The 21,438-nt window shown below is 38.6% G+C and overlaps 2 protein-coding genes across 2 annotated transcripts in view; one reads left to right on the top strand and one right to left on the bottom strand.

The window, feature by feature from the left end:
* Positions 1-2,187, top strand: part of SBSPON (somatomedin B and thrombospondin type 1 domain containing) — a 9,312-nt gene extending 7,125 nt beyond the window's left edge. The window contains exons 3-5 of the mRNA XM_057363933.1: positions 319-409; positions 1,208-1,384; positions 2,070-2,187. Of these exons, the coding sequence (XP_057219916.1) occupies positions 319-409; positions 1,208-1,384; positions 2,070-2,187 (386 nt within the window). The remainder of the gene's footprint in view (positions 1-318; positions 410-1,207; positions 1,385-2,069) is intronic.
* Positions 1,804-21,332, bottom strand: TERF1 (telomeric repeat binding factor 1). The gene is made up of 10 exons (XM_057363932.1): positions 21,132-21,332; positions 19,226-19,321; positions 16,071-16,201; positions 14,885-14,971; positions 13,416-13,565; positions 11,264-11,370; positions 9,999-10,064; positions 9,873-9,916; positions 8,784-8,845; positions 1,804-4,570 (listed from the first exon to the last, which is right to left on the bottom strand). Exons 1-10 carry the CDS (start codon positions 21,307-21,309, stop codon positions 4,412-4,414), a joined length of 1,080 nt encoding a protein of 359 aa, XP_057219915.1. The 5' UTR covers positions 21,310-21,332; the 3' UTR covers positions 1,804-4,411.
* Positions 21,333-21,438: the final 106 nt, after the last annotated feature.

Raw genomic sequence — 21,438 nt, 5'->3', positions numbered from 1 at the left:
TATAATATCCAATTATCTCTCTGCAAAGTTAGAACACTAATTCAGTATGAAACAGGAAGCAGTAGTCCTTGTGGGATTCCAGCACACCCTATTTCCTCAGACTAGATGGCATGCATTTTCAGATATTTTTCTTCTGAATAARGAGAGCTTAGCTCTAGGGAATGGGGTTAAGGTCCAGTGTTGCCAACATTTTACCACTTTTTCAATAGTGAGCCAGCATCACTATCCACAAGCTCCTGATTCATTCACCCAGTTACAGTAATTCAAATGTGACTCAGCTGTGCCTTGCTGTTTTACCGTAACTGCTTTCTTCCTCAGTCCCTGCTTTCATAACTACCTCTGAATATGGYAAAGAAAGAAAAAGACGAGCAGCATCTTCTTCCTGGCCTTCAGACAAAGAASCAGCAGGGTAATCTATTCATATGCATGTGGGTCATCTTGTTCAATAGAAAACAGCTGGCTACAGAGAAAAATGTAATTAAATTTGCAATAATTAAGCAATAAGCTATAGCTTGCACTGGTTTTCTCGCCTGCAGTTTATTTGCATGTTTTAGATGTTTTTTATTACTTACTAATTGTCCTGAATTAGACATTGGGATCATGACAAATCTGATGATAGATGCTTTTGAAAGCCAGCAGTAAACAATGCTACAACAAAGCTGAATGTGTCCTAAGTGTACGTCTGAGAAATTAGATGTAGGTCTCCAAACAAAGTGGGCTAAATGTGACTGGTCTCAAGAGAACTTTTTTAAAACCTAATTGACACAGCAGTAAAAAATTGTTTGGTTACCAGTAGAGATGAAGTTTAAATTAGGCTATTACTAGGTCTGTAATGCTCATAATGCTTTGTCTCATGCTATTTTCCCTAGAATAAAGCCCATCAATATTCTTAGTCTCTTTTCCATTCCTCTTTCAGCAGCACAGAAGAAAAAATATGGATTACTAGGTCTGTTTTTCAAAAGAGTTCAAGAATATAGAGTACTTGCAGAAAGTGAGACTATATATAAAGTGCTGGACCAGGGCACAGAATGAGAAAGAGTTTACATAATGTTTTTAAGAATCCACTGATTAGGCTAGGGCCAGAGACTTGTTAGCAATGACAATGTCTACTTGCACCTCACTAACACAACCCTTATGTTTTAGGTACAAAGTGTCTACTTAGCTCATGCTTTATCTATCAGAATTTGGTGCTTTTCCTTCTGAGCAGATACTGTGTGGAGTTCAGGACAGAATCTCTTTCACACCACTGTGCTCTGGAGACGCGTCCATACGCCCGCTGGATGCAGTACCTGCGYGAGGGACACACCGTGTGCGTGGCCTGCCAGCCCCCAGCTATGAACACGGACACGCAGCGCTGCTCTGGGGATGGCCACAATGCAGATGGGTAAAGARCCATTTTCAGCTGCCTCTTCTGAAGCAAAACCCAAACCAATACAGGAGTTAAAACTTCTCAAGAACTCAATTAGAAGCTGCATTTATTATACCTAAAAAAAGTGGAATACCTCATACCATTTATAGAGCTGAGGTACTACCCTTTCAGTTTTCACAGGAAGAGCTTTTAAAACCTAGATAAAATCAGGAAGTAATCTCAATAAGAGTTCAATGCTGTACACGCTTTTTCACTATTGTGAAGGAATGAAGGAACTTCTGTAGTGGAAGAGGACTTTTTACAGCTACAGACACTTTTACTTAAAAATGTATTTCCTGCCATTTTCCAAATCTGATTGCAGKTTTAACAGTGGTAGATTTGTATTCCCCTCAAACCTATAAAACCTGGTTTCTAGAAAAATAATTGYGAAAGTAGACATTTATTATTCAGAACTGATTTTTATTTGAACCAYACATTTATTAACATACATACTTAAGTATAACCAGCTACTCAATCCACCATCCTGGATACTACACTTAGGAATGTATCTGCTCCAGAAAGTGTTTTAAGAGCTAGATGACTTTAAGTTTCATGAGTAAACAAATCCAAACTTCTGASATTTTATATAACACAATCTAGTGTGCAGCAAAGTGTACACAACTTTTACTCTTCTAATTTCTCATTTATTGTCCCATTTCAGAGATAAAATCTTACACTGGGAAGCAATTGGCAATGCTCAATGCCAAGGAACCTGGAAGAAGATCCGGCAACTGGAACACTGTTCCTGTCCCCTGGTGCATAGTTTTATTTTTACATGAAAGTTTAAAGACCTTTAAAAGGGCAACAACAAGAACAAGAAAATTAACACCAACATCAAGAAACCTACRTATTTCTGCTGCATTTTCTGGAACATTAACAAATCTTAAATGAGCCAGAAACTTGGCAGAAACATTTCAGGAAACTCTCTCTGCCTTAATACAAAATGCTAAGACTAATCTCTGTATTAGAACAGTAGAAAYATGGAAACATATTTGCAGGTTTCTCTTTTGTAATAAAGAGCTAATGTTTCTAACCATAGTAGTTGCTTTTCCTGAAGTTGTCAATCTTTACTGGCCACAGGCCTGTAYACAGGCACCACTCCTTACTCAGTAGTGAGCCAGACAAACATTCTAAAGTCTGAGAACAGTTTAACTGTCAACATTTAATAGCAAAGGTGAATAAAAATGAAATTTTTGAGAACTAAAGCCAATTTCAGTTTAGGTCCTCTGTTCCTCCCCGGTATCATCTAGAGAATTTTTTTCACTAAAAAGTGCCTAAGTATTCTTCCTCTACATTGCAGTTTTCCTGTTCAGCCACCTTCATGAAGACATACCTAGCCAGCATTGTTAAGGATTTAGTCTCCTCCAAACTTCTTATCACTAATACACAGTGTAGCTTTTCTGGCAGATGAACCTAAACAAGACTTTGTGACTAAGGCCTTGGCTACGAGTGAAAAAAMCACTTATTCCTAGTTAAAAATGCTCATCTGCAACAATTAACACAGAAACCTCAACATCTGAGCCCTGGCAGGACTGCCCTTGGCTCATTACCTATTATGACCTTGAATTACTGTTACAGCACTTAAGAGGCTCCATCCTGCACTTTTGCACTTGTCAGGTACCTGCTATGAATGTCTGAATTGGTACCTCAGAGGTGCTCTAGCATTTATTGCTGAATGWCAAAGCTTGAATATTATTGAGATCCTGAAATTCACAATATTTGCTAAAAGAGAAATGATGCCTTAAGGTTGAGAAAATTTCCTGTCACAACATGCAACATCTCCATGGAACATAAAGACTCCAGCTTGCCACCGTTTCTGGCAGCTGCAAGAAGACACCATAGCACCTCTTGGCAAGAATGAGGAAGGTGATCTAGTTGAGGTCCTGTCCACAGTAAGAGTRTGTTATGAAACAAACCTTTGAACTGTATTTTACCATTTAATCTTAATGAAAGCACGCCTCCTAAACAGAATGCACAGAGATGATCTTAATACTTCCTAAACATTTCTGCCTTCAAGAATATATGCTTTCCTTTGTAAAGGGGAAAATTATCTTGGAGAGCTTTGTTTTATTATGACCAATTCGGACAGGTGCTTTTTCTTGAAAGCTCTTGGAAAATGAAAACGTTAGCCAAGGAGGAAAATACAGAAAACATTTGAATGGAAGTGATTTCACTTTTAAAAGACTGTTGTATTCGTTCAAGTCACGAGGTTCACAGCAGTATGACAGTGGAAAGCCTAAGTTTTCTGAGATTGTGGAATTCTCTTCCMAATGATCTGAATCAAGAGAGACAAGCTAGTGTCATCTTCCATTTGTTTCAGTCTCTCTTGAGCAGGACATTTGCAGGGGCCAGCAGATACTTTGATAGTGATCCCTGTCAAAATTTATCTTTGCTTGTTGCCACTGCTGACAGGGACAGTGGAGAGTACCCATCCCCTGTGCCTTTTTACTTGCAAATACAAAATTATATGAATTTATACATTTTTTAACTGCAGGAAAAAACCACAACAAACCATCAACTCAGAAAATTAGCAACACTAATATATGCATACTTTTTATACAACTTACAAAGATGACAAGTCTGACCAAAATTTCAAAGTGAACCAAAACAAATTAGAATGGATTATATGGCAGGATGTTAAATGATAAAAGGTCAGTTTGACAGGAGATATAGACCTTTAAAAATACAGAACACTTAACTTTGTATCAGCCTTTATCAAGCTAAAGATGTTGCCAGTCAGGTCTAATACCCCTATTTACGTAATAGACCTTGAATCACTGCAACCATTTTCACATGTCAGAACCTAGGTAATCTGTTACTGCACAAAACTAAAAGGTCAGACTTTACATTTAAGTCATCATTACCTAAGTAAGTGAACTTACATCAACATTTTAGGACAGCAACACTGCTGAACACTGAAACTAAAGTAAAATGTTATTCTGAAAAGCTAGGGTACCTTTCCTTATGTAGGGAAAGGTCAAGAGTTGATTCCTACAGTCCAGATCAGCCTTGTTCAATCTTGCTCAATGTTCTCCACCGATCTTTCAACATGACACTTGTTCGGTTGTTGAAGTTACCATGGACCAAAATTTTAGCCCAGTTACCCACTCCAAACTCCCTTACTCCTAATCTCAGCTCCATGTCTTCTGCGTCAGTCCATCGCTAGGGCAAGAACAGAAAAAAATATTGGATATATGAACAGAGAAAGGTATTAATGTAAGAGCTAATCTTATAGCAGATATAAAAACAAGTTTTCATACAGCTCTCTTAATCATTAGAGTACAGAGGGGTTTTTTTTGAGCACCGTATCTTGAAACTAGAGAAATGAAAAATTTGTAATTGAASCTGTAGATCCTTATGGGGGCTCCCAAAGGGGACCTGTGCTAATAAAGCCATGGGTTACTTGGAGTAACAGGACTGGAAGTAAAAAACGTTTATAGAACAATACAAGAGCCAWAAGAATTGTAAATGGTTGAATCTGGAGGCCTAAAATTTATAGTTTGGYGGAATACAAGAAAGGTTGGTTTACCAGAGTATGTATAAAACCTCCTCTTATAAGTAACAGATCACTTCCAGCCATCAAACAGATAAATTGTGTTTGCTATAAAGCAGAAGGGAACATAAGAATCATGTTATGGCTCACCCTTACAACTGAAACCTYCAAAATTGTGATGAACTGGGCAGAAAAGGAAATGCAGGTGCAAAGAAATAGCCTCAACTTAAAGCCAACTATCAGACCTGATAAGTGCAAGGAAACGTGAATTACAGGGGGACAAATATCACTTAACTGAGGAAATAATGTACCTAATGGAAATTAAAATCTTATGGCTGCTCTTATTACACAAAGGCATACCATCCTGCTTGTGCACAAGGGAAAATGAGCAGCAGCACCCAGCCAGTATGACTGTCAGTGGCACAAGAAATCCATGTGTTAAATCCCACATCGGTGGAGATAGGAATAATAAATTCATCTTTTAATGACATGGAATCCTTCTGGGATCTTTAAAAGATTCTGCTCTTGTAAGCAACATCAATTCAGTCTCTGGGAATGGGCCAGGTAACAATTTTGATTGCTATTCTGCATGGTTCCACCCTTCCATTGAATTTAAGCTTCTAAAAGTTGTAGCAGCACTCAAGACATGAAAGACAAGGGGATGTCTCTGAGGTGCAAGGAGCTTAGATAACATTCAGCCTCACTCAAAAATTGTATCAGATCAAAACTGTGTAATGGTGATTCTCCACAAAGGGAAAATGGGGCATCTGTGCAAAGTGCAAGCTGAGGTGTGTAAAGACCAAACTTCACAGTTCAAAGCTGGACTTATTCCAGCTTAATGCAAGTATCAGTGCCTCTTCAGTAAACTATAATCACTGACAAACCTTACTAAGCAGTGAAGAATTACAAGTAATAGTAGTTCAACTGTATTTCTAAACAGTTAGGAACATAAAACTTCTCGAAAGTAGTATACCCTTTATCAAAAATACTTCCTTTTTCCAATTCTTCCAATTCCACAGGTCTTTTGCAACATTAGCTGTGAATAGTTTTTTTTTTTTTTTTACTATTATTAAAAGGCCAGAGATTCTACTGTAATCATGTAGTTCATCTCATTTCAGAGCATGCCAGAAAACTTTCCTAAATAAAATCTTTATTCAAGCAATACAGTTATGCTTGACCTACAGCACYAGATAATTCAAACACTTCCATCGAAAGAGACAATCACAACCCTTGTTACTTGCACTGATTAATTATATTTGCTGTTAAAAGGGTTGTTTTTAGCTGGTTTTGATTTTAATTGTTTATACTGAGCTTTTTTTTTAAAAATAATTTCTTTGGTTTATTGTATAAATGAGGGGCCTGCTTTGCAGGTAAATCAGGGACTGACTCATTTTGTTTTCACTGAGGAACTGCACACAGCAGTAACTTGCCCCCTGCCCCACTGACTGGCAAGCTGTCTGTCTCCTCTCAGACAGAATTTATGTAGATTCCAGCTTTGCACTGTTACAGGACTGGTTGAAAGCCTGGACATAATGCAGCACTACGCTTGAGCTCACAACAGCACAATGCTGGGTCCACAGCAACGTGACATCTGGCCAGTTCAGAACAGCAGCAGAGCAAGCTTGGGTTTGCCAGGCAGAATGTGGAGACATTCTATTACATATCTAAATATCTTGTTATTCCTTAGAGTCAGTTCTGCTCTAGTAATCTGTCTTCCTTTATGCATTATGACTCTGCTCTGAGTTTTCTCCTTCAGCTTTAAATATATGGATTTTTTTCCCACACAAGTCTGACTTAATTCTTAGCATCCAGATTTTCAGACACTTTGTTTAATTTAAATAAATTGCCATCCAGATCTTAAGACAACTCAAAGGACTTGCCATATACTTACTGGATTTAAAACTGAGTACAAACAGTTCCCTTAATTCTGTGACACTTGCATCCCCTAATTTAGGAATGAGAAAATAAAGTACGCTTCCTTTCAATAGCACTGCAAATTGTTCCATGCAGCTAACTGAAAACACTGCAATGAAAGGCTGAAAATGGGCACTGAACCATTGCAATGAAATGCCATTTACAAAACAAGAGCAAACAATGCCAACATTGAATGAGGGACTACATGGAAAAGGAAGTTCTAGAAGTCAACAGCTCTGACATTCATTGCATTCTTTCATGCATGTGGACAATTTTATAACCCAGATGATTAGGCAGAGGAGCAGATTTATTGTTCAAAAGGCCAATTATCATTGCTTTCTGTAAAACATTTATGAGAGCTTTCAGTGGCAGGGAGTATGGCATAAATATCACAGTGGCAGCAAATGCCTACAACTTTTCTAAGTGTTGAAAGAAACACAGTTCTGAATCTCAAGTTTCACTCAAGTTCTTTTAAAATTTTCAATGCCACTGTCAGATGCAGCTGTCTACAAATTTAGTCTTTATATTTCAATTAAGGTTTAACTCTAACACCACAATTAAGCAAACATCTATTTCTTTCTAACAAGATATGTGTGTAAGCCCTAGACCTAGACTCAGTGCTTGTAGGTGACCCCACAACAGACTAACTCATAAAAATATGTGAATACAAAGCTCTCATTAGCTCTGTGTCAAATGTGGTCCAAATAGTTTAAATCTTGATGTTGAGAACAAGCTTGATGGAACTGYTCATGCTTACTGGCAACTGGCTAACAAGGTACCTATCTACGTATATACTGGAATAAAGTAATTGTGTTTTCAAAGGSAAAAAGCAAATCCAGTAAGTGCTGCTTTTTTCCCCCCCTTTTCTGGGGGGGCATTGGTTGTGTCTGCTGCTTTTAAAGAGGCTGTCAGTGATGTAACTATTCCTGAGATTTGTGAGAAAGTTTATAGGGGCTTAAACCTCGAGGACAGATGAGGTGTCATTGGAACCTCAACAAATTTGAGGACAGCATGTTTAACCAGTACTTCAATTTCAGTAAAAATGTTTAAAGAATTAGGAATAAGTACAACTATCCTCAAGAACAATCTGGAAAAAAAAAACCAGCAGCAGATTTTGTCTTCCCTGTTATACCAAAAATGAAACATCAAAATGAACACCAGTAAAATGAAACGGCTCACATAAGAATGGATGTGTGATGATAACTTGAGCTGTTATCTAAACAGAAAGACTCACATTGCTTCCTAAGAAATATTATGAAGAGGATCCAACAATGGCAGTACATCTATTTAATATTAATTTCTTTAATTATCATGACAAAATGCTGAACACTTACSAAGGAAAATTTGCTATAAACAAAAATTAGCTTGAAAGAGTTCATCCCAACATAAAATCAACTTCAAATTGCATTCGATTAAGGCATAAACTTCTGTACTTCTTACTATATGGAATKCGAGCATTAGTGAAGACAGGAGGATTATCTTAAAGTAATTCAATRAAGTAGGCTTATCCATGAAGGGACCATTGAGATTTGGCATTATAAGAAGATCCTACTATYTGGTTTATAAAAACAAGAGTAGCTTCCCAAGTAAGTATGTTTTTACAGCACATAGAGTACTGAATAATAAAATTGTTAAAACTTGAACTTTCTAAGATGGAAAACAAGTTGCGTCTGATATTTGCTAAAAATTCTCACAGGCAAATGACATCCCGAATTCTTTACTCCAAACAGTGTAAAGAGTTCAAACTAAGCTTTGGTAACAGTATATTTCATCAAATAAAAGGATTGGAAGTATTAGCAGCAATATTCAGACCATAAAAATACATTTTACTTCCTGTCTTTAAGAAGAAAAGGATTGTAAGAAYTTTAGATTATAGATTTAAAATTGAGATTAAATGAAGCTTAGAAAAATATCCTGTGCAGTGCAGATTATTTTTATCTCCATTTAGAAGAGASAATAGGTACAAACCTGTCTTCTTCGGCCATTAGCCAAAGGACCTTCATTTTCCGCCATATTCTGCACATTAAGACCTAGAAGAAAGTTCAATATACATCCAGAACAATGAGGAGTCAACATCAAGGGARCAGTTTTGCATTCTACCATTTACACATGACAAGAATGTACACTATTTTGACATGCTTTGACAGATTGCAAAAATTTCAGTGTCTGTTTACATATAAATATACTTTTATATATGATTGCACGTGAATCTTGCCATAGTCCAAAAGCTTCAAAAAATAGGCTATTCAAAAAAACCCACCATATTTTCTATCCAACAGAGCTCACAGAAGAWTTTTATTTTAAACACTTACATAAAAATTGGTACATAATAATAAAACATTTCATTGTGGTGAAAACATTTTTACTCTGTGCACTACTCTCATTTTACATAGTGAGAATGGCAAGTAACAAGCAATCACAGCTATGATTCTTTGYATATAAATTCCATCATTTCCAAGTACACGTTCAGATTTTAACTGTGGCAAGCATTCAAGATATCCCAAGAGTTTGGTCTTCCAATCTACAACATGGCCACATGCAAGAACTACATCATCATCTCTCTGTGGTAAGAAGGTGCTAATGGTCTTAAGAACTTACTTTAAAGTATCATATTATTCATGTTAAGTTTGTAAGAAGTAATACCAGAAAGTGCACAAACATCTTAATTTTGTGCACTTTACACTTTGTTTCTCCAATCAGCTAACCTCTTKAGCTCCCTCCCAATCAAGTTATCTAGCACAGAATTCAAAAAGAAACAATTTCAGTACTCCTCTATACGCTCTGTATTGCACAGAATGCCAGAAGTCCCATAAACCAACAAGGAAACCAGAAAATAGTGAATGATTTTTCAAAATTARTTGCTAGAGAACCTTAAGCCACTTCACAGCTTCCTGAATATGACAACCACCAAACCTCCATTTATGCAGAAACTATACACAACTTGGATTRTCTCTTTCCACCACAACCATTTCTGCATTAATCCAATTACACTGGATAGCAGTTTAGTAAGTGTTTGAAATGAGTGTTTTGTAAGTGTAAAAATAAACTAATACTCACTCTGAAGAGCTCTGCTCTCATTGCGTCTCTGTCCTGAATGACTCCTGCAAAAACACAGATCTGARGTAAAAATACAAAGCACTTAATGAAAAGTTTAAGACCAAGAACAACAACAAAGTTTTTTACCTTCCTGTGGGGTTTTCAACATCTCCAGATGACTGACTTGTGATACACTGCTCCTCTCTCACCGATCTTAAAAAGAGAGACAAATTATTTTCTAGGCAGCAACTTGCCATTTATATGATTCAACAATATTTACAAGAAAGAAAATTCTAAGACTTCTCTACAGAAGCAGAGGCATACAATCACTAACTGCATCAATGCRTTCACCCTTCTCAACCTTGCCTCCTGGGGAGAGAAATTCAGAATCACACAATCTGCTAAGCTGGAAGGGATCCACAAGGATCATCAAGTTCAGCTTTTAGCCCTGCACAGACATCCCCAAGAGTAACACCATGTGCCTGAGACCATTGYGCAAATGCTTCTTGAACTGTGTCAGGTTTGGTGCTGTGACCTTTTCCTTTGGTAGYCTGCTTCCAACACACTACACATTTAAGTAGAAGATACAATACTTTCTGCACATCTCTTTTTTYATTAGGAATTATTTCCATACGTTTTATTGAACAAGTCTTTCATTATATCTCTCAGATGTAATTGTGTCAGGAGCTGCCCTTGCAAGAGAAAAAAAACCAAACCCAACAAAAAAMCARCCAAACAAYTTGTCTCCCTCCATACTGTCTGCATCAATTTCCTTAACTGATGTCATATTCCTAGTATAAAAATGAAGAAATACCTAGTACAAAAATGAAGAGAACTATCCCAGCTAAAGACTGCAGCTAAASACTGCAACTTATTCTCCCTGAAAAACAAGTGGTGATAAACCTAGAATATTAGCATTTTCCAGAATATCCATGTGATTATTCTGAAGGTTTCCACTGTCAGAATCATGAAGCAATGTAACTATTTCCCTTCACACTAGTATCATTAAGAGGTCAGCTGTTAGGAAAATGTAACGGACTACCTCCATTTCCTTATTCTTTTTCTTCTTGAGATGATCTATAGCCTGRAATTAGAACTAAAAGGAGCTCAGTCAAGCATTAAAAAAGCAAAGTCTTTTCTATGCTTTTATTATTATAGACTGACAGCTGAAAATTGTGCAGCCTCACAAATAATTAAACTTAATGACAAGCTATTTGATGTAAATGCCAAAAGTAACAACCACAAAAGAGCACAAATTTTTAAAAAAATAGGGAATGTGCTTGTAGCTAATTTTCTACTGGACAGCATTTGGAATGTAACATCCCTCTTTGTACCTACTATTTATTCTACAAGTTTCATGTTACTGTCCAAGCAGTACAACATCCCTTAGCAGTRTAATACTTAATACAAACCCTTGTTCTGTTTCCGAATCACTTTCGTTATTTTCATTGACTTCCACAAATTTGTTAGGCATTGCTACTGCTCCCAATCCTTTAGAYTCCACCTGCTTTGCGGCTTCCTGTGTGAAATGGAATTGATATGCTAAAATGTAAAATTAGCACGTATACTTTCTGTTAGGACTAAAAGTGCTTATTTCACAGACATACTAACATTAAAATAAGTAGTTTCAGAACAACTCTAGCATGTTAAGTTGAAATCCATRAAGACCTTTATCAACTAATAACTTGGAGAAATTTTAGTCATAGCTGTGACTGATAKTTATATGGACACAAAGAAATAACAATCCATACTCGCATAATGAGTAAACATATAAATGTGTGAAGTACACTGCAGAGCTTAACTAAGACTGCAAATACTACCAAAGTACTCCAAAATCTGTTTTYTATAACTAGGTTAGAAACTAAAAACTGCTAAGTCTCAAGTTTATCTAGTTCTGTAGCACGTGGCAGGATATAGCATACATTTAACACTTTCAAAAGATGTCTAATCARATCTTGGGTTTGCAATATAACCTTTTCTGCACTGGCAAAAAATATTTCCAACATTCTGCTCAAACTTTTAGCCACAAAGATTATTTCCCCTTCATTGCCAAGACAAGGATGTAGTAGTTCATTGTCCTTCATGGAGTATCTCAAAGGTGTCCACTACACTAAATAAAGTTGGGACAAACTTCTTAGCAGGGCCTGTAGYGATAGGACAGGGCTTAAYGGTTTTAAACTCAAACTAAACTAAAGTTAGTCTGGATAWAAAGAAGAATTGTTTTTTTTTATGATGAATGTAGCAAAACATGAAGGTAGACCAGCAAGGTGGTTGATGCCCAACCCCTGAAAACCTTCAAGGTCAGGTTGAATGGATAGCAAACTTATCTAATTGAAGATGTCCCTTCTTATTGCAAGGGTGTTGGACTGGACTACCTTTAAAGGTTCCTTCCAATCCAAACTATTCTATGATTATACTTCTACATCTGGCACTAGATAAAAAAGAGAGATTAACAGTTAAAGCCAGAGTGTTCTTCTGTAGAGAATGCAGGGTAAACTGCTGAAGAACCACTGTGTGCTATACAGAAGCAGGAATTCTTCCCAAAGCTGTCTCCTCCATGTGCCAGAGTAAGTGTTCAAAGTAAGATTTGCAATGTGGGTGCAGGCAGTAAAACAGATGTGCAGGCAGTGGGGGTACAACAACAGAAGGCCTAGGCATGCCAGCATGGAGTTCTGGGCCTTYTCCGACACCTCCAGGCCTCCACCTCCTCTCAGTCTCAAAGAAACAGACTTGAACAATAAACCTGAAAACTGACAGTGAAGTGAAACCATTAAAAGGTATTCCTTTATTATATTTTGAATGTATTTAATAAGTTGTCTAGTCTTTCGGGTAAGAAAATGAAAAACACAGAGGAACTTCAGGATTGTTTATTTAAAATTTGCTTCTTATTACCTTTAGACGTCTGTGCTTTTGTAATTGAATAATTCAATATTCTTTTATGTGAAGTAAACATAAGAGAAATTCTTTACAATCCTCCTGAAGATGAACTGCAGAAGGAATGTTGTTCTTGCCAATTTTAAACCAGTTTTGAGCAAGACTATTTGTAAGAACATTTGTATTTACAGGAAAACAGCAATAATAGTTYTCTATCTCCTAACTCCTCTGACATTCCAAAAGCTTTTAGCCAAATTAACAGGTCTTGACTTTTTATTTTTAGYATGAGAAGTCATATAGGCTAAAATAAGCATTAAATATACAGCTACATGTTTTAATGAGTCCCATATCAGAATTGCTTCTCTTAAACAGAAATTTGTTTTAGTTATGCTATTTTCCTAACTATTTTTCTAATCAAAACAGTTGTAGGAAAAACACAGCAGATATTTTAGGAGTCTTTTTCCTACTAGGAGTCTTGTTCCTACTTTTATCATAGAAGGTATTTTAGGAGTCTTCTCCAAGACATATTAATTAGAATAAAAGGTTGAATATAAGACAATCCAAAGGAAGGTAAAGTTTCCTTTTTATCTAATAACTGGATATTGCCTAAACAACTCCCTTGAAAGGATARATCTATTTAATTTTATCAGGTAACTCTTTTTAAAAGTTTTGAAAATACTTTCCACATACCTGTATTAAGAAGTTAATTCCATTTCTTTTCACGAAAAGKTCAATGTAAGTCTTGATTTTACTTATCAAAAGACTGTAACTGAAGCTTTGGAGAAAAGGAACATATGGATCCTTGGATTTTATAATGGTTGCCAGCTTCACCCTTAAAGGCTAAGAAAAGCACAGCTTTTTACAACACAAATCCTGCAGTAAACATTATATCTATGCTAAACAGGAAATACAGAAAGCTAAACATGACAATATAGCCTCCTGAATATCCTTATACAACTTCATGCTGCAGTTTGAAAGAGTTTTCAAGTCAACTAGACATAATACCAGGCATTTACCTCATGTGCTCAGTAAATGGTAAGGTGTAACTGACCACAGATCCATATTTTCATTTCCTTTATGACTAACACTGAAAGCAGGGCTGTCAAGTGAGGAAAAAAAACACTCAGGAACAGCCACTCATTACTCAGTTCTCTCTTCTCATTAGCTGCCTCAAAAAGACTGTCACTGAAAGTGGTGTTCAGTGTTCAGGAAAAAGAGTACTTAGTACAGCAGCACTAAGGATACACCAACACAGATAATCAGAAATTCACATTTTGTTTACTAACCACTGAGTTTTTTAGAAGCCAATATAGCCAGGAGAATTAGCTTCTTTGCATAGGCTGCATTTTTATTTATGAATTTGAGTATTGTTGTCACAGTCTACACTTTCCAAACATCCAAATGCTCTGAATGAAAGTATATTTGAAGAGTAAGTTATACATGGTCTACTACTTACATAGAACATGTGTCTTAATATACCATTTCAAGACACAGGCAGCATTTTTAACTTATTTTCTTTTTGCCTGAAGTCCTTCTTTTGGTCTTTTCTCCCCCCCAGCAAACTCAGGTGTGTGCATAGACTATTATATTAAAAAGATGTTTACTCAGACTTTCAGCTTTCTGAATGATGAAGTCAACTTCAAATCAGGAGGTGACTTAACTCACTCACTCTGCCTTTTCCAGGCAGAGACAAAACAATATTCAGTCTGTACTAGAGAAACTACTGAGTTTTCCTTCCCTGGAATGCTTTGGTACACAGAACGCTAATCATCAGAGGAACAGAGTGCACTCTAATAGAAATCAGCAAACTGACTGTTAGGAATTACAGTGTTAGTATGCTTACATTATCTTTTCTGTGAAAGAACAACACTAAACTTCTCAGAATTTGTAGTGCCATCTCACTCCTCATATGAAATGGTAGAGGGGATGAATAACAACTGCTGCTAGAAGCATTTTACTCCCACAATTTACCCAGYATTTCTATCCATCTCCCAGCCACAAATTTCCTTTTGTATTTTAAAGTGCCACAGGTGTGAAAGTGACATAGACAATAATGAGATCAAAGCTATGTAGGTAGGGCTTGTTAACTTTGGAAACCCACTCCCCTCTTCCTCCTCTGAAAATCAAAAGCTTTTAATACAAGTTAATTAAATTACTACCTTATCTGATTCAGAGTCTGTAAACAGCCTTTCAAGAGCTTCAGCAGCTTCCTTGAAGTATCTGCTTTCCATATAGACTGCCACACACTACAAGAAATATAATTACAAGATATGCTGAAATACTTTCCACCTGAGATTCAGAAAAAAACAAGTCACAATTCTTCAGTTTTCTAAGACTCCCAAAATTCAGATGATTACATATTTAAGGGTCATCAACACTTACCTACTTCTGAAATTAGTTTTTAAATTTATTTCATTTTTTCAGATTGGCAGCTTTTGAAACAAATTTGTACTTGTACAAGCTGGAACCACATGAGACAGAAAAAGGCCCCCTGTACAGATCTATTTACTCTGCATTAAAACTGAAAATGCAGCTCAATCTGCTAATAGTCCAAGCTTTTTGTAAAAGAGGCTCTGTTTTAGGATAGAATCACAGAATCTTTAAGGCTGGAAAAGACTTTTAAGGTCATCAAATCAACCATTAACCTAGCACCCACCACCATGTTCACCATTAAACCATGTCCTCAAGTGCCATATCCACATGTTGCTTCAAACACTTCCAGTGATAGTATCTCCACCACTTCCCTGGGCAATCTGTTCCAATGTTTTGCAACCCTTTGTCTAAGTTTTTTCTAACACCCRATCTAACTCCCTTGGGACAACTTGAGGCCATTTCCTCTCATCCTATCACCAGTCATCTGGGATAAGAGACCAACTCAACCTGGCTAAAGTTTCCTTTCAGGCAGTTTGAAAATGATAATGTCCCCCCTGAGCCTCCTTTTCTCCAGACTAAGCACTCGCAGCTCCTTCAGCTGCTCCTTGTAAGGCTTGTGCTCTAGACTTTTCATCAGCTCTGCTGCCCTTCCCTGCAAGGGCAGACTTCCAGCACCTAAACGTCATTCTGGCCCTGAGTGGCACAGAACTGGACACAGGATTTGAGGTGCGGCCTCATCAGTGCTGAGTACAGGGGGACAATCACTGCCCTGGTGATTGGTCCTGCTGCCACATTGTTCCTGATACAGGACAGGATGCTGTTGGCCTTCTTGGCCACCTGGGCACACACTGGCTCATGTTCAGCTGCTGTCAACCACCACCCCCCAGGTCCTTTCCTGCCAGGCAGCTTTCCAGCTACTCATTCCCAATGAGTAGATAGCATCCTGAAGCATTATGAATAACTCACACAGACCTGAATTTGAATCAAGCGATGAATATCTTCATGAAGCTTCTCCAGTTTAATTTCTTCTCTTTCAAGTAAAGCCCAGAAAGACAGAGCAGATTCCAAAGGTGAAATTCTATGATCATTTTCAAAATGTAATCCTTAGAGAGAAAAAAAAAGAAAGTACTTATAAAAATTAAAGGATAAAGTTAACAGTTATATAGATTACATTACTTATGTGAAATAAAGTAATATGTACTTGTTCCATCCCACTTGAAAAGAGGGAGTTGGGGAGGATTCTTTTAATAGATTTCTTGGACAAAAAATAAAGCGYAAACACGGCAATATTRTATCTGAGAACTGTTTATTGATAAAGAAGGGTAAGTGCTCCTACCACTTCCTACCAAGGGGAATAGAAAAGGGAACTTTTCTAAGAGGGAAAGAGAGGGAAAAGAGGAGAGAGACAGAATAGCAGACAGATTGTTACAGCTGTACCCCGGGCACCCCATCGATRTCAGCTGGGCAGAAGGAGTGTGTGTGCTGTGAACCGCGGGGCCTGCGCGGCTCCCAAGGCGGGCTGAGCGCCATTTCCAAACGCGTCCCTCCCGTCGGCAGAGAACACGCTGCCGTGGCTACGGGCATTCGTGGGATAGGCGAGCAGCCTGGCTCTGCCGTCGGCAAACACCGGCTGCGGGCAGGCTGGAGCTGCGGGCACTGCTGGACACACGGCTGCGAATGTAGGCGACAGCGCCTCCGGGCGGCGGCGGCAGCTCCTTCGGGGAGGCAGCAAACACGAGGYTGTCGCGCTGACGAGATGCCTCGGGGAAGCGGCGAAACAGGGCACACGGACAGGAMAGGTGCGGACAGGGAAGAAGTGGGACGGCAGGAACGAAAGTAAACAAAAGGAAAAGCGGGGGGAGGAAGACAGCCAAGGTGACCCTCCAGGCGGGCCTCTGCTCCCTCCAAGAACCCCAAAGGAAAATGGCCGCCGTTGTGTCGCAGTTCGCTGCTTTTGTATGCCTCGCCCTCCCAGAGCGTGATTTCCCGCGCGTTTTTTCCGCGCGCTGTTTTCCCGGGCATCCGGGCATCTGACCCACCAGCAAGGGGGGCAGGGCGCTTGCAGAGCAGCAGGGGAGTGGCTGCCAGGCGAAGCCTACCGAGGGACAGAGCTCCCCGCACATAACACGTGTTGGGGCATAAATAAAAATCAGATTGGTCTCTCTCAGTACTATACAATTTCAATTCCTTTTTCCTCAATTTTTGAGTGTGTTTAAGAAACCTGAAGCAACAACCTGAAGCCTTTCTTTCAGAGACTGGGTCTCCTACCCTTACTAACAACATTACTGTTGTTATCATTCACTTAAAATGCCACTTGCAATAGTGCTAAGTTCAGCATTAGGCATTCGGGCTGGCATTAATAATACATTACACTTAGCATCAGATACCACAACATTTGACATTGATGCTGCTAATTTTATAATATAATCACCATTCTAAGTTGATTTTTTCCCTGAGTCTATCACTATTTGCATGTCTTAACTTTTTGTTGTATTTGAAGTGCTTAAAACAAGAGGGAAATTCAAACAGCTCTAAACAGGAGTGGCACTGAACAAGCAAAAGCAACCTCCCATGCCGGAGTGGTGCTGTGCCAACTCCAAGGTTTGTGCAAACTCCCATCAAACAGGATCAGTGTTCAGCTCTGGCAGAAATCTAGCCTAGCCAAATAATCATCCCCTCAACACACTCAAACAGTTTCCCAGTCTGATCATAGCACACCTGGATAAGTGAGTGTGCCAATGTAACAGCTGGCAGGTACACAAGTGCTTTCGTGCCATAGCACTGCCAACTTAGTTCAAGATGTTCAYTCAACTACAGCCTCACTTCTGCCTTGATTTTATGACATCAGCAGCATCTCTCTCAATAACTAATTTCTTTAAGTATTTTTCAGGCAGAAGGTAAACAATTTACAGAATACCAAAGAAATAAGTATTATTTTATACCTACTACAGTAAGACAAACACTGAAATTTTTAAGTGTTATGTGCATATATACACATAATTAAAAAGACCCCACATGTTTCTCTAATTATTGTCTTAATCAAGTAACATGACACTTCATATTAAATTTAATAGTGTAAAATCAAAGCATTTAGCTCTTAGCTGACATCTGAAACAGTCTATTCCGTGTGATCAGCACAGATCAAATATTTTAATAACTAGAAAATAATAGGAAAGCTACCATATATTAGCTTTCCATGTACATTGTGCAGCTACACCTGATGTAGTACCTGCTATACACATGCAACCCTCACCACAGAGGTCATTCTCTACACTGATAAGATAAAAACACACGATGAAGTTGAGATTATAATTTTAGACCATTATCACAAAAAAATTATAATTTGTATATGATGAACTGTTTTAAATATTACTATTTGATTCTCAAGCTAAACTAAATCAAGACTACTTATACCTGACAAGCAACATGGAAATTTAATTGTATAAAAACAAGACTTTGCGGATCTGCTACTGCAGCACTAGAACACACTTTTTTCTTCCATGCTTATGCTTCCAAGACTGCTTCTGAAGTCTTTAAATTCCAATGAGTTTTATCAAAAAGTGAAAAAAGTCTTCAAGAAACTCAAACAAAATCATCTCAACTAAACCAACAAGCTCCAAATGCAGCCAAGCAGACAATAGGGTAGTGAATAAGAACCCCAAGGACTTGCTGCCAGCTGAAAGTCTTATAGTCATCTGTAGAAAACATAGGCAGTCAGCCTTTTTACCCATATTCTCRTTCCTGCTGTCTGTCCTACTTTAACCTCTAGTATTACATGTGAAGAAAGGAACACACATCCTTTATTTTAAACCTGCAGGTAAGACTAAAAGCTAGTCTACTATATTACTATACTAATCTGACAAGAAAGACTGGTAATTTAAGAAATATATGGTCATTCAAACTCCAGGCGGCTAAGTTTGGAGCACAGAGTAACAGCAGTCCTGCAGAACAGCTCAGTCACACGTGGAATAAAGATAAAAATAAGTACTTCATTCAACTTATTTATATATATCTCTAGATATGTATAAATATATATACAGTAAAGGAATTGTGAAAGAATATAACAACTCTGTACAAGTTCATGCAAATATATTTAAACAAGTGAAAAAGAGAATCCAAGTATTTACCAAGGTTTGTTCCTTGTGCAATTCTTATCAAAATCTGACACAGATAGACCATTTTTTTCTGATGTGGAGGTATTTGGGAGAGGCCATTAATAAGAGCTGGAAAAGAAGGGAAAAGTTAAGTCAGTCTTGCTCCAGCACTGCCACAGTGTGGCTAGATATGTACTAGACACTGTGTTATCCGATTTCACCACTAAATTTTTAATTACTTAAGAAACCAATGAAGCACATTTAATCAATATTCTTCCACTCTAAAATAACTTAAATAATACTTAAGAGCTTGACCAGAAGAAGATATCCTTTTCTGGAGAAGCAGTAGAATTAATCACAGGCTTATATTAATCCAGTTCAAAGACCTCAGTCATGAATTTAGGTTTTGTTTTGGTAAGTAGCTTACTACAAAAGACAGTTATCTGCTCCAGAGAACACTTCCGTGGAATGCCCACAAACCATGAGCCACAAGCAGACTGGTGACACTTGCATGTTGTTATAGAACTAAAGTATTAAAAGCTACAAGAAAAGCTTACTCAGAAATGTAAATTTACTCAGGAAATCCTCCTTGCAAGGCTGGAAGGTCACAAGGATTATTACATATTTTAAAATGGGAGCTATCAGGATTTTATTCCCATCATGTGGCTTACAGTGAATTTCTTATGCCAGTGTGCTGGATATAATATTTCTTCTTCAGAGTATAATGCAGAAACATTCGAAATGAAAAGTGAATCACAGACTAGTTGGGGAGGAGTTGAATCACAGACTAGAAGGAGCCTCTGGTTATCTGGAACCACYGCCTTCCTACCTTTCTGCACTTGCTTCAGTTTGCGTCAACCCTGTTGATAGCCAATCATTATTTCAGCAGGGTCTCACCTGACACATGCAAGAGTAATAGTTCTTTATTTCTATGAAAAAAACCCCACACCTACTTTTCTAACGCAMTCTTATCACCATACTTAGCTTTTCCCAAAGACTTTAACAATACTGACTTTATTATCTTCCTCTGTTGTTGAATAGAGTAGCAACAAATTCAAAATTTGCTATTATTTCTCATTTCCATATGAACTTGCACTCTGTATAATTTAGTTGTTTCTATGAATACAGTTCTGTCTTGCCAGTTCTATTCAATGCAGAAGCAGATGGAAGTATCTCTGCTTCCCATCTTCAYAAAACGTCAGTACAATTCTCCTGATGACTTGCATTCCCAAGGCCAAACACAGAGAAGCAACATAAATAATTTAATCTAGCAGCYCCCCCATTCAATGTACTTTATTATCTTTAGTTTTCTTACCTCTTACCATAGCTCGTATCAATCCACTTACTAATCATTCAACACACCATTTTATTGCATTCTTTGCAKAAGTTTAGACAAATACTACTACATTCACTTGAGTCAAGAACATACACACAGAGACAAAATGTCCCCCAAAGTTCTAACCTTGTGTCCTCAGGAAAACTACCTCTTACAGAAGAAAACATCATAAATCCATCAAATTTATCTGAGACTTAGCCATTTACTTCTAGTTGTCAACTACTCTCAGTCTTARGTTTATTTCTCATTTTAAATATGTTTTTCCATTCAAAATTCAGTCACCAGACCTCATGTCAGCTCATCTCTGCCGTAGAGCCACACGTGCGAGTGCTGCAGATACCACTCAAGCCCTCGACAGGGGTATTCCGGGGATCTCCTGAAGCCCCCGAGACAGCTGAGGATCWTTCCCCGAGCGGTGCTGACCACAGTGGTCGGCGAGCCATGAATGCTTTAGCACTCCCACCCTTCGGCGTGCCGGCAGGCAGCCGTCCCTCCGGCCCCGCCGGSTCGCTGCCCCGGGAGCGGCTGTGGGAGAGCCCCGAGCGCCGCGGAACACCCCAAGCGCCCCTCACCACCCGAAGTTCAGGCCTCASCGCCCCTCACCCTGCGCAACGTCGCTCCACCGCTCGAAGTCCGCCCCGCTCTCCTCCGAGAAGTGCCGGCACAGGCAGGAGCAGACGAACTCCAGCACCCATTCCGTGGCCACGGCTTCCGCGGCCGCCGGCGGGGCCAGAATAACGGAGCTGCTGACGAAACTGCTACACTCGCCCGCCGCCGCCATCTTCAGATCTGCGCGCCAGAGGCTGCCGATCCCAGCCTGCCCCGCGCTCGCAGAGCCGCAGCCAATCAGCGCGCTCGCCCCGCCCAGCCCCGCCCTGCAGCCAATCAGCGCCGCCATCACCGCGCGCTT

Source organism: Malurus melanocephalus, unplaced genomic scaffold, assembly GCF_030028575.1.
Source record: "Malurus melanocephalus ecotype Western Australia unplaced genomic scaffold, MMel_1.1 scaffold_32, whole genome shotgun sequence".
Lineage (NCBI taxonomy): Eukaryota > Metazoa > Chordata > Aves > Passeriformes > Maluridae > Malurus > Malurus melanocephalus.
Note: the sequence above shows the minus strand (reverse complement) of the source record. Positions and strands in the feature narration are given on the sequence as shown.